The following is a 14,611-nucleotide window of genomic DNA, read 5'->3' as shown; positions in this document are numbered from 1 at the left end:
CTCAAAGAGGAGCTCTCATGATTTGTTAATTAATCTGATGGAAAGACACACCAATTTTTTTTTCCCTAACCCATCTAATTTAAGAATTTGCTAAATACAAAATCACAATTATGCAACAACCAAAATACAGCTTTAGCCCCAATTCCATATATCTCAAAGGAGATAATTTAATATTTTTTCCTCTGAAAAAAAAAAATTGCCAGGGATAATGTAAAACATGACAAATATAATCTTTTATAGAACTCTTTTTCTTTCCCATTCCCTTCCCTAAAGAAAATCACAAACATACCTGTTCTGGTGGCCATTTCTGTCTCTCTTCTGGTGTTCTAGCCTTGGTTTTGAAGCCCCTTGGTGCATCTCCAGCATGTTTTGAAGCAGGGGGCAGAGTCAGTGATTTAGGTCTTCCTTCGTGCCTGCTGGCACAGTGATCTGCCTCTTCTGGTGAACACGTTTCTTGATAGTCATTTGGCACATGCTCCATTCCAACGTGTTCTGGGCTCATTTCCCCAGCACTGTTGATACTGCTCATGCTCATGCTCATCTTGATCTCTGCTACGATCTGGTCGATGTCTTCTTCCTGCTCTTCCAGGTCAGCATCTTCTTTTCTTAAGTGATATGGAGATGTCCCACCTGAGTTTCCATTGGCTTCTGCTGGATAATAGTCCTGGTAACTTCCTTCACTTGGACAATATTGTACACTTCCCTCTTGGTCTTGGATCTCCAAAGAAGATACCTCATCTTCGAGGATCTGAACGTGGTTTTCTGGGTACTCCTGCCTGTCTTCTGCATCATTTCCATCATGGTGTTGAATTTTAGATTCAGTCCATTCTTCAACAGCCTCCTGGCATTCATCGGTTTCAACATTATGCTCATCATGGGGAATATACTCTTCCCCATTGCAGTCCATTCCTTCCAGGTAACTGTCATCTTCAGGACAGTATCTAATATAATATGTGATTCCCTCTTCTTCTTCTGGAAGGCCTTCATCATAGTCTTCCTCTTCTGAAGTATTATTCACATAGTCAGAGCTGGAATCTCCATCCCCACTGTTATCATTACACTCCTGTTCCACTGGGGTGGGGCTTCCTTGCCTGATGGTGGCCAGATCCACATCCTTTGCAGCATACTCTTCAAGTGAAAGGTCTGTTTCCTCACTCTTGGACTCTTTATTGTGAGAGGAAGTTGGGCAAGACCTCACTCTGTGATCCAGCATGTTGCTTGCGGTGCTCTGATGTTTCCTATTGGCCATAACTGACTTCTTACACAGCAATCATTTCGAAGTAGTCACTATAAAGAAGAAATTTCAGAGAGAAGATACGTTCAGAAAAAGTTCAATTGAAATAACAAATTAAAATAAGACTAAAAATTAGCCACAATCTTGATTTCAGGAAAGGTTTATATTATTATCATTTTAAATCAACCACTCAATTTGGCCTAAATATTACTAGCAAAAATTCTAATAATATAATCATACATAATCATTACGCAAAAAAACATATCATAGAATCATAGAATAAGGACATTTGATTTCAAAAAAGCAGAATATCTGCCACACAGTGTGTGCTTAATAAACGCTTGTTGCCTTTGCTTGAAAAAAAAATTAGAATTTTAGTTTCAGAGGACATAAGGAGAGTTATAGAATTAATTATATCTCCTTTTCATAGTCCATAGTGCAACTAACCTGATCTTAGTTCTTTCTGAGGCCCTCCCTACTCCTGTCTCCGTGTCATTGGCCTTGTCATCACCCCCCCATGCCTGTAATATGCTCCATCTCACTGCACACCAGAGAATCTCTATACACCTTTTTTGATTTCCCCAAATGCTAATTCTTTTCCTCGTTAACTATCCCATATTTATGTTGTATTCTATGAGCCCTCACCCCTAAAAGACTATAAACACATGAGAGAAGGTGCTGGCTCTTTTTTGTATTTGCATACCACGTACCTAATAAAGTGCTCAATATGTACTTTAAAAATGCTTCTTTATTGACAGATATAAACTCATACAGATTTAAATATATTTCTCTATAAATCTCTCCACCTTTCTTTTATCCCCATAGTTTTTTTCTTATGCTATTCATTTACTACTTATCTTATAATGTTTTATGTTAGTTGATGAATAATGATAATATCTTTTTACATAATTGTCTTGTCCCCTCCCCCCATTAAATCATAAATTCTGTGTCTTAGGTCTTTAAATCCTTCCAAGTTCCTTGTATAGAGTAGCCATTCAGTAAATAATTAGTCATTATTTATATTTATTGATATATATATATATTTGATATATTTATCTAACTTTTCTATGGATGATCAGAGTTGTATTGTCATCAGTCATCAATCCCAAAAGAATTATGAAGTAAATATTTGATTTGTTTCACTTCATTATTGTTATTTAACTATGCTCTTCTAGTGTACAAGTGATTCTCTGAGTAAATTTGATATCTTCAGAAGCTTTATTCACTCTGTCATAAGGTAGTTTCTAAAATTCTGTTGTGGGACACTGACTAATTTCCTTGTGATGTCTGACCTGGCCAGGATGCCTTGTACACAGTAGGCCTTCAGGAGTAGGGCAGTATACTAGAGTGGACAGAACAATAGATTTAGAATCTTAGGTCAATATCAGTGGGGAAGAAGGTCTCCACTGAAATGCTCCTGGCACTGTGAATGTCCTTGGCCTTGTGCTATTTTTGTCAATGACATGGATGAAGTAATAGGTGGCATCTCTGTCATATTTACAGATACTACAAAGCTGGGAGAAATAACTAACACTTTGGATGATAGAGTCAGGATTCAAAATGATTTCATATAACTAGTTATTAACTAGTTGATCACTTGAAAAAATATTAAGTCAAATAAGAATAAATGTAAAGTTTTACACGTGGATTCAAATAATCAACTTCACACATATAAAATGGGGACATGTGAAAAATGTCTGAAGTTTTAGTAGACTGCAAGTTTAATGTCACAGAGCAACATGGAAACCAAGATAGCCATACTAGCTTAGGTTGCATCAAGAGAACACAAGGTCCATAATGAAGGGGGTGATGGTCGCACTCAATTACGCTTCATCTGAACTGAAGTAAACCACACCTTCAGTGTTGTGTTCACTTCTAGGAAGGATATTAATGAACTAGAGAGAAGTCAGAGACTGTTATTCAAGTACAGATTGAAAGAACTACATAAACAGTCTGCCAAAAGAAAAATTTAGACAAGGAGATATGGCTGCCTGTAACTATCTGATGGGCTATCAGATGCAAGAGACAACTAACAATATTTACTGGTTTCCTCACAAAGGTAAGAACTAAAAGAAGGGTTATAAATTACAGAGAGCCAGATTCAAGCTAGAGGCAAGGAAAAACTTCCAAATAATTAGATCTATCCAAAAATGAAACTGGCTGTTTAGGAAAAGCAGATTCACCCTTATTCAAGTAAAGGTTAGATGACCACTTCTCAAGAATATTGTAAAGGCAACTCTTCCACAAATTCAACAAGATGGCAGCCTGTGAGAGTTTATGGTTTATGAGCTGAGTTCAAATTCTAGCTCTGCTATTTATTAGCTATGTAACCTTAGATAAATAACTTTCTGGAACCCAATCTTCTCATCTATAAAATGAAGGGGTTGGATTAAATGATCTCCCAGATCCCTTACATTTCTAGGCCCTGCAAATGTATCATAAGGTAGTATAATAAAGTTATACATAAGTTGTCATTGAAACCCTTGTGACCTGAAAGTTAAATTGGTTTCTAAAGCAGTGGTAGGCCTAGAGAGATGCTCCACTAAATAGCATCCTATGGGGCCTAAGAGTTCTCCTAAATGTGCCAAGTTATCTTTCCTCTTGAAGTTCATCACAGAGGCTGGACATATCATGAGGAGAGTTTCCTGGGGAAAAAATAGATGTTCCAAGTACACTAAAAACAACAGAAACTAAAGCATGTGACTGAAATCACCAATTTCATTTACAGAATATGAACAAAAACATCTGAGGTCCCTAGGTAAAGTTTAAAAATTGCATCTTTGTCCTTCAGAATCTTTGATTTTTCTATTTTCTAAGGCTTTTCCCCCTTTATTTCCTCATTCAGGGCTCAGTTCCCGTAAATCAGTCTCTGAAGGGCATTACTGATAGACAGAATTACCCAAATCCTCCCTAAAAAAGGTTTCTGGATCTTGGGCAGGACCCCATCCAACTAGAAGACCTTACTTCTGTTTAGAGAGTATAAACAGAATCTGCTGTAGGTGAATTCCAGCCCTGAAACAATAAGTCTATGACCTTGCAGCCCAGGCCAGTGGTTTAGGGCAACCCAGCTCATGAAGAAGAAAATTAACCAGAGTGGCCTGGGTAGAGATGGTTTCCTTTGTCCTGATTGTTGGAGGTGGCTCAGTCCCGTGATCAAGCCATGTTATCAGTCAGAGGAGCTAAATTCACATTTGAAAGTTCACTCCCTCACTGTTCACCAATCAGGGTTGATTTTCACTTATCAGGGACATGTCCTTTTCCAAAGGTAATGAAGCATTCAGCAATCTCCATGGTTTTGTGTTTGGTTACCAAGAGAAACCACTGACCATCAATTTATTGATTAACAAGCTAGCCTAATTAATAAATTGATTCTGGATCACCCAGAAACTCTGTCTCTCCAGCTTTTCATTCATCTCACCATGGAGAAGAGAATTTTCTGGAATTTCAAGTAAGCATTTTAAAAGTAGCATTTAAAAAGAGATCACCACTTCTTCCTGCATGTTGCATTATAGGCGGCTATGTACTTTGCCTATGTCTCTAATTCTGGCTCAACCAAAAGCACTCAATGTTTTTTATAAGGGACAATGTGTTTACCACTATTCACTAAGAACATGTTTCTCAATGCTTTAGGAAATCTGTCTCAAGAGCATTAAAAATGCATCCAATAACAATATTAAAATGTTACCTCAAGATAGTTCAATACCATAGTTAACATAATGCCTGCTTTACAACACCTGAGTATCATATTCAGGATTACAAACAATGAACGCAGTTAATTCCAGATGAACACAACCTCCATTCAACATCTAAAAAGATCCTTGAGAGCAGGGACAGTCTTATACATTTTTAAAATCACCTCAGTGCCCAACATATAATAGACATTCAGTACCTGTTTGTTGGATGAAAGAAACTGACTTTCATTCATATGGGCAACCAATTGCTATAGGGGATAGAGCTCTGAGCCTGGATTCAGAAAGAGGAATTCCAATCCTGCCTCCGACACTCACTGTGTCACCTCAGGCAAGTAAATTAACCTCTGTCTGCTTCAGTTTTCTCATCCCTAAGGGGAATATTAATAATATCTACCTGGCATAATTGTCATGAGGATAAAATGAGATAATTTTTGTAAAGCATTTTGTAAACCACTAGATAAATACTAGTTATTGTTGTTATTGCCACTGTTATTTTAAATGATATTAATACTAGGTGAAAATGTATGATATATGTCTATATGCGTGTGTATATATGCACACACACATACAAATAACCTTTCTTAATCAATGAAAGAAAAGGGGTTAAAAATGTACCTTACAGTGATATGAAAAAAGCAAAGCAAAATTTTGTTTATCTTATGAAAGACACACATAATTCCATTTAGTCTATAAACATTTATTAAGCGCTTGCTATGTGCCAGGCGCTATATTAAGCACTGGGGATACAAAGAAAGGTGAAAGTCACTGCTCTCGAGGGACTCACAGGTTAATGGAGGAGATGACATGTGAATGACTCTGTACAAATAATATAAATACAAGATGAACGGGAAACACTCAAAAGAGGAAAGGCACTAGCATTAAGAGAAATACGGAAAGGCTTTCTCAGAAGGTAAGATTTTAGCTGAGCCTTGAATGGAGCCAGAGAAGCCAGGAGTTGAAGAAGGAGAGAGAGAACATTCCAGGTATGGGATACAGCCATTGAAAATGCCTGGTATCTAGAGATGGAGTATCTTGTGAGGGTGTGAGCTGGAGTGCAGGATGTTAGTAACAAGACTGGAAAAATGTAGGGGGAAAGGATGTTATAAAAGGGCTCTGAATGTCAAAAGACTTTATATTTGACCCTGTAGGAGCTAGCGACACACTGGAGTTTATTGATGGAAAGGTAACCTGAGGATTGCTACTAGTATTTATTCATGGTTTTCAGGAAATTTTGACCAATAGACGTATTCAGATAAACAGAGAAGCTGAGAAAACAGCTCTGGAAATTAAAAATTACAGAAGATGAAATCTAATATGTAAGGAAATAAAGAAAGGAATCATCTCTAATAATCTCTACTTGTTTTACTTGTTTTGTCTAAATAATTTGTTCATTCTCATTAATTATTAATTACTATTTTGTTCATTCAGGAACATAAAGTGAAATTTAAAACAAAAAAAGTTGAAAAGGAAAGAATTTAAGGGGAGGTGGACTTGCTATTTAACTGAGAGAAACATAGAAGGAAAAAATCTGACAACTGGAACAAAAAGAAGTAAAAGGAATTAATAAATTACACAAAACTCCAAAATCAAGGAAAGGGAAAACAGAGGTAGGGAGGACAAAATGGCTCCAGAGAAAGGGGAAGAAATGTGGTGGGAATAGAACTGCCTTAAAAAAGCAGATTAAACAAAAAATAACTGAAGAGGGGCAAAGTACTGTCTTCACAAAGGAGAAGAAAATCCTAATTTAAAAAAAATGTTAAAGACAAACGGAGGAAAAAATGTAACTCATAACTTATATATGAATTATTCAGCAATCCAATAAAACTAAAAAAGAGTGACAGATTGGATAAGAAAACAAAACCCCATTATCTGTTGCTTAAAAGAAGCACATCTAAAAACAAAAACATACTCAGAATAAAAAATAAAAGGCAGAAACAATTTACTATGTATCAGATAAATCCAAAAAAGCATCAGACAAAGCAAAAACAAATATTTACAATGTATAAAGAGATAAATGAGGAAACTACATTATACTGAAAGGAAACATAGACAACCAATATCAATATTAAATTTATATGCACAAAATGCTCTCGCATCTAATTCATAAAGGAAAAATTAACTGAATTACAAGAAGACATATGAACATAATGCAATAGTGGCAAGATATTTTAATGTCCTTTTATACCTTTGGGACAAATGTAACAAAAAGATAAACAAAAGGGAAAATGAAGAATTGATTTAATTTCTGGAGAAACTAGAGCTTAAAAGATATGTCATCTCCTAAATAGAAGAAATACCTTCTTCAAAATTCAGATTCTTTACAAAGCCTAAGAAAGATGGGCTTCCTTCTCACCCATCCTGTTCTATAACTCCCCACCCCCACCCCCATTAACACTGTACGTATCTTGTTATGTATACAGTTGTTTCAAGGTTCACTTGAATGTGAGATCATTGAGGACAGGAATCATGTTTTGTCTGTCTATCCCTAGCCATCAATATGGTATATTTCACAGACAGTAAAAGCTTAAAAAATGTTTGTTGACTATGAATCGCAAATCTTGCTCTCTAGTTTTATCACTAGAACAATCTATTGCTTCAGTTAAAAATTTCAGAGTTGACTATAACAGGAATTAGAAACAAACTAGAAAACATACTAGCCATGTCAAAAAGAAAAAAGAAACAGTGTTCTTTCATACCTTAAATTTTCTATTTAATTCTAGCTATTATATCCACAGAACTAACACAAAGTAGCAGTACAAGTACCATACGCGGCACAATTTGCTCCATTCTCAACAATGGTTGAAATTTTTAGTCTTTTTATTTTTCATTCTACCCTAAGGACAGTTGTGAATGTAAATGGGAAGACTTTCATGTATTATGCCAAGTGACCAACAAAAGTCTTCATTAGATCAGGTAAGGTAAGGACAGAGAGAAAGGTGGTTCAGGTAAGGACTCCTCTGGGACAAATCTAATAATACATTTCACTCTGGAAAGTGTATCTGAGAGGAGATGTGGTCTAAGTCTATCAAAAAAACTACTAGGAGATAGATAATTTGAAACTAGAATTGCATAATTAAGGAGAAATCTCTATATATACACATATACACACACACACACATACACAACTACACAAAAAGCAAAAAATACTTTATACAGTCGATAGTCATCATGGAGAACTAATTACATTTACATGTTGGGAAAAGCTACTGTGATTAAAAAATTCTCACACAGTTATCAACTTTTTGGGAAAAAATCATCATCAGATTTAGCTATGTTGTAGTTGAAAATTAGATAAGTATACTTCTTAACTCAGTAACACCTGCCAAAGCTCACACTCTGTCCCCCTTTGCACCATGACAAGACAATCTTTTATAGATATAGTAATAAACTGAAAATATTAATATTCTAGGAAGTATTTTTTCCCATCATATCATTGATGTTGAAAGAAAAAGAGACCCTAAATGTGTGAATGATTATATCCTTAGCTTTCTGAATGTACTATGATAAGTACCAGCATGCCCTTTCAATGAAACATCCTTTAATACCACTTTCAGCAGAAGACAGTTAGTTTGCTGGATTACGTGTTTGATCTACCCTGGCAATTTTTATGTTCTTAATTGGATTCTCAAATGGGACTCTACCTTCCTTTAGTGATCCAACAAAAAATTTTATTAGCCATTTTTCATAACACATGAAAGTTCCTCCGTTTATGACAGTGTGTTCCCAAGAACCCCAATGTAGTTATAGTACTGATTTATCTATCCGCAGGCATTCCTATGATATGAAGAAAAAATAAGACTAAAAATTTCAACCAATATGGATAGGAGAGGAAATTGTACAGTGACTTACATTGAGAGAGGGATGTTTGTATTTTTGCCACAACCAAGCAACAGTTTTCCAAGAGTAGGATGTCTTTCCTGGAGAAAGTAAAGGGGATTAAAAATAATGTTCTTCACACTCTAAGCTGTTAGAAGAATAAAAGATTCTTAAAGGAATCAGAAATGAGGTTTCAGTGGGAAGAAAAAAGGATATGAAGTGGAAGAGGGAAAACTTGACAGTTGTCAAGATGTAGGGAGTGAAGAGTATTAAACAGAGGAGAAAGGAAAACAAAAGGATATTTGTACAATTAGGGATATATCTATATATGTATGTGTGTGTATATATGTATGTATGTATGTATGTATATTTGAGCTCCTCCTAAAGAGAAGGATGCTCAGTGTTCTGAGGGAAAAGTGCTACCTGTTCTCCAAACAGTGATGTAGTAGAGCCACAGAAGTCATCAAGTAAGGTTCAAAAGAAGAAGAAAACAGTTGGTGATTCCTCATTTAAGGCTACTGAAATAGCTTGATTGCTGAGTATATTATCTTTTTTAAGGAACATATCCAAGACAATAGTAACCCAAAACTTATCTTGATAGAATGCAACTATTCACTTCCAGGAATTAACATAAGCAAGATGACAGTACCAGAAGGAACCTAAAAAGTATTACCAGTGATTATAAAGTTTTGGACAGGGAAATAAAGACCACAAGAACTGTTTTGCTCACTGTTGCCCCTGGGAGGCAAGGGATGTAGAAGAGAAAAATAAATTTGAGAAGTGAAAAATCGGCTAAATAAGTGGTGCCTATGAAGTGGAATTTAGAGTCTTGGATTATGGTTCACAATACAGAGTTGAATACACCTAATAAAAACAAGAATGCATTTGTCAGATGTTTTAAAAATTTCATCAAAAAAGACTTAAAACTAAAAAAGATGAGAAAGGTAGAAGAGTGTGTGAGTGTGTGTGTGTGTGTGTATGTGTGTGTGCGTGTGTATCTCCCAGTGGAAAGTAGCTAAAGTTAAGGATAGCATGAAGAGTCAACTATAAATAAGGAATAAGACTAGGATTTGAGAAACCAAAAGCTCACAAAAGCCAAAATTCAAGAAAGGAACCATTATTAAAATTCATGGCCCCAAATGCCTGCAGAGAAATACTCAAAGTTAAGGCAACAAAAGGCTCCAGAGGTCCTAACAGAAGAAGGCATATTCAACTTCATGCATGTCCCTGAAATTTGGTGGAATGAAATTTGGGATTGGGCTATATCTCTGGGCAGGGTATTGTTTTGTTTTTAATAGAACCTGTGATTTCGAGGAACTTCCCCTGTCAATATAGATTGGTCACTTCTCTGCAGCTTACAATCTTAGAGATTGCTTGGCACACTGAAAGGTTAACTTGATGAATCAACCCATATTCATTAGGAACCTACAATGAGCAAGGCACTGGGAATACAACTACAATAAACGAAGCCATCTCTACTTGCAAGGAACATTCTTTCTAGCATGGAAGACAAAGTCATCGTAAGTATATCTAGAATAAATATAAGGAGAATAAATAAAAATAATTATAAAACACTACACTATATGACAGCTTGAGAAGGATGGTGCTAGTAATTGGGAGGATCCAGAAAGCCTTCACATAGAAGATGATGCTTGAACTGTGTCTTAAGGAAAAGATGGATTCTATGAAGCAAAGGTTAAGAAGGAATGCATGTCCAACAATGGGGGAAGGCCAATATAAGGGCACAGAGATAGGGCATGAAGAACATAGAGTCCAGTTTGGCTGGCTACATGGAGCATGGGAGGAGAATTAATAATCAAAGAGGCTGGAAATATAGGGTGGGGCAAGGTTATGAAGAAGTTTTAAAGATATGCAAAGTTTATATCTTATCTTAGAGGAGATTGGTAGCCATGAGAGATACTGAGTAGGGGAGTGACATTGTCAGATCTGCTGTGAACAGAAATCAGTCTGGCAGCAGCGTGTAGGATGCACTGAAATGAGGAGAGACTTGAGGCAGAAATACTGATTAGAGGTTATTGTAATAATCTAGACAAAAGATGGAGAAGGCCTGAACTGAAGTGTAGCTGTGTGAGTAGAGAGAATGGGGGGGGGGGGGTCTTGCTCAGGATGTGTGATCACACATTTAGCATATATCAGAGGAAGGATATGAGCCTAGCTCTTCATAACTCTGAGGCCAACTCTGTTTCTATTGTACCACACTGACTCTTTGAATAGGTATATCTACTTCAAGAGAAACGGGACAGGAAAAAAAGACGAAGGGTTCTACAGTAGCATTGTGTATTGTATGAGAAGATTCCAAAACCAAAAAAAAAAAGGGAAGTAAGATGGAAAATATTTGGGTAATTTGGCAATCTGGACAGGGACCAACATGAGTGATTTTGACACTGGAGTATAATACAGACCTCCTAGACAGACAAAAAGAACTATATAAGGAGTTTGGGAAACATTACAAACCTGAAATGGAGACATGATACAGTCATCATTTTGTAACTCAGTCATTTCAGTCACATCTGACTCTTTTTGACCCCATTTCGGGTTTTCTTGGCAAAGATACTGGAGTGGTTTGCCATTTCCCTCTCTAATTCATTTTGCAGATGAGGAAACTGAGGCAAACAGGGTTAAGGGACTTGCTCAGGGTCACACAGCTAGTAAATTTGAACTCAGGTCTTCCTAACTCCAGGCCAGGCTTCTATTCACTGTGACACCTAGCTGCCCATAGTAGTTGTAGGGGATAAGTTTATCTAAAATTAATCAGACATCTGCTGGTTTGTAAAAATTAGAGAAAATAATAACTTTGTGATCTGTGTTAGTGATAATTTTAACCTTCAAAAGATAAAAGGAACAAAAAACAGAAATTTTATTCTCACTACATGGAGCAGCTTGTTGCTGGGATAAAAATGATGGGAACCCTGGAGAAAGTGACTACTCTCTTTAAGATTTTGTGACACAGGAGAGTAAGGCTAGATACGGTCTTATATGTCCCATAGAGGATCTTCTCCCCTCTTTATGCCTAGCTCCCTATTGTACTGTCATGCCTCCCTCCTCTTCAAAGTGGCACTTAATGTTCATTTTAACATTAGTTCACCCAAATCAAAATATTCACCCTGGGAAGAGGGAAGGAGGCTCTGTGGTGATTCTTCCTCCTAAAAATGGCCCTCAGCCAAACAGCCCTCTGCAGACAAGCTATGGTTGAAACAGCAGCATTCTGCTCAAGACTATCTTGTTGCAACATTAGCCAGGAAAAGAACTGTGACTCAGTGATTTAAAAATAAAAAGTGGGATTTAAAAGGAGGCCAAAACAGCTATTATCCCTGGAAACTGTTCTTTAGAAACAGGCCTCTCTCAATGAATTCCCACCTCATACCTCAAATCCCCACCCCCTTCCTTCTTTATTTCCTCCACAAAAGCAGTGCTGCTCAAAATGCTGAGTAAAAAATGGTCTTGGAACAAAATCAAATGAGAATAGTTTATTAGTGACAACATGAAAAGAGCTGTCCCTCAGATGCCCTCTGCCAAGGATCTAGCTGGGGATCTCATCCCATTTCTTGTGTGAGGGCTTCAGTTGACCTCGGATGTCTATTATTTCAGCAGCTCCTCTGAAACCTTACATTCTCCTAGTGTGCACACCCCAGATTGTAAAAGGGATCTCCCCTATTTAGAATTTCCACAGTCAGGACTCAAAAACTCATCGACCATAGACATTTGAGGAGCCTTGTAAACAGCAAAACAATTTGATTATTTAACAAAGACACAGTGGCTAGGTATGCTGACAGAAACTGGCAGTCCCAGCAACCAGGGAGGCTGAGGCTGGTGGACACCTCTTGAAGCCAAGATTCTTACATAGCAGTGGGCTAACCTGAATGGGTATCAACATTAAGACTGGTATCATTATGGTGAAAGGGGCTGGAAGGGAGGTCCACCAGGGTGCCTAAGGAGGGGCAAACTGGTACGGGTCAGAAAAAGAGCAAGTCAAAGCTCCCTTGATGATTGATCATTAATGGAATGGAGTCCATGAGTAGTAGCCCCTATAATTTCTGCCTAGATGAGATAAAGAATGCACAGGAGTAACTATAAGAAAAAAATATAAGAAAAACTATAAGTAACTATAAGAAGAGAGGGATTTTATTAAGATGGCAGAAATGACTGTAGAGACTATCAGTATGGCCCTTCCTTATCTAGAGGAGGCTTATCAGGGTCATTTTTTTACACTGGAAAGAAAAGCCAGAACAGAATTTGAAAATCACTTTAAAGTATGACTTCTACCTCCTTCTACCTACCCCCCTCCCCCACTCCCAAAAAAGGTCAGCACCTACTGCTGAGTCTTCCTGAAGCTGGGGGTGAAGACTCACAGAACATTTCCTTTCCCGTTATACCTGGAAAAGTAGATCGACCACCACTTCTATTCCTTAGTTGACCAAAGTTTTATTTTTGTTAGTGTGGTTCTGATTACAACTCATCTAGAATTTGTAGGCTTAGATATTTAACTGCCTATACTCTATTTGACCATGATTACACAGCTAATCTGAACACAGGTTCTTCTGACTACAATTTCAGTCAAATTCTGGCCTCAGACACTTTGACAATTCTCGTAATCTATCCATACTGCCTGTCTTTACTGAGTATAAGGTAGATAAAAAATCCATCTGTGCTTATCTTCAAAATAGAATTCCCTCTTATTTCTAGGATGAACTTATTAAACATGTTGTCCATGGTCATCTTTTCTCACTGCTCCCTCTCAAAGTCCATATGTTCTGATTTTTCTTTTCTTCCCTTCCTTCTTTTGGGGGGGGGGGGGGGGGAAGACAATCAGGGTTAAGTGACTTGCCCAGAGTTACACAGCTAATAAGCATCTAAGGCCAAATTTGAACTCAGGTCCTCCTGACTTCAGGGCTGGTACTCTATCCACTGTGCCATGTAGCTGCCTTATGCCACTCTGATTTCTATATGCTGATGATATATATATATATATATATATATATATGTGATATATACACATATATCTATATCTCCAGTGCCAACTTCTCAAATGTTCTTCATGTTCCATGGTTCCAACTCAATAATTTGTCTTCCTATGATTTGTAAATCGATACCTCTTAAAAACCAAACTCATCATCCTTCCTATCCCTCAAACTACCTCCCTTGGCTTGAAACCTTAGAATTACCTTTGATTGCTGTCATTTGGTTCACATGTCTAATAAGCCACTCCCTCAAGTTATCATCTTATAGTTATCCTTCACTAACAACCTTGTAGAAAGAATAGTGGGCATTAGTTGCTTCTGGTTCCTTACCACCCCACTCATTCCTCAACTCAATCCAGTTAATCAAAGGTCTCGCCTCTCTACTAGAATTCCTTCTCAGTGATTAACAATTACATTTCTTCTTTTCTAGGCAGCCTATTCACAGTCAATCCTTCATACAGATTTGAAAATAGCCTAATGAACAGGTCTGACTGTGTCACTTCCCTGTTCCAAAACTGCCCGTGGCTTTCCATTGCCTATAGAATGAAGTACAGAACTTTAGCTTGGTCACATCCAATGCCCCTGACTGGTGACTGCACACCCAGAACACTTATCATGGAAGTAATACTCCACTCTGCTGCAAACTCCACTCTCCTGGCTGCTTCTAACCATTCTTCTTTCCCCATCCACAGCCCAGTTCTTTCAGGTTTCTCTTTACATTTTGACTAGTCTCATTAGAATTTAAGCTCCTGGAGGTCAGGGCCTATCATGTTTGTATTTGCATACTAAGCATTTAACACAGTGACTGGTACATAGTGATGTTAATAAATGCTTTTGCCATCTACTTATTTGTGTGCATGTCACATTCTTCCTATTAACAAAAATCATTA

General features: G+C 37.2%; 1 protein-coding gene across 6 annotated transcripts in view; it reads right to left on the bottom strand.

Annotated features, from left to right (window-relative positions):
- The window catches only part of APBA2 (amyloid beta precursor protein binding family A member 2), a 364,180-nt gene that overhangs the window by 132,432 nt on the left and 217,137 nt on the right, over window positions 1–14,611 (bottom strand). For all 6 annotated transcript variants that reach the window (XM_072616707.1, XM_072616730.1, XM_072616699.1 and 3 more), the window contains one exon: window positions 290–1,287. In XM_072616707.1, the coding sequence (XP_072472808.1) occupies window positions 290–1,249 (960 nt within the window). In that variant the 5' untranslated portion in view covers window positions 1,250–1,287. The remainder of the gene's footprint in view (window positions 1–289; window positions 1,288–14,611) is intronic.

The sequence above is a fragment of the Notamacropus eugenii genome, chromosome 1 (genome assembly GCF_028372415.1).
Source record: "Notamacropus eugenii isolate mMacEug1 chromosome 1, mMacEug1.pri_v2, whole genome shotgun sequence".
NCBI lineage: Eukaryota > Metazoa > Chordata > Mammalia > Diprotodontia > Macropodidae > Notamacropus > Notamacropus eugenii.
The sequence above is the reverse complement of the archived record's forward strand: the minus strand, read 5'-3'. Positions and strand labels throughout refer to the sequence as shown.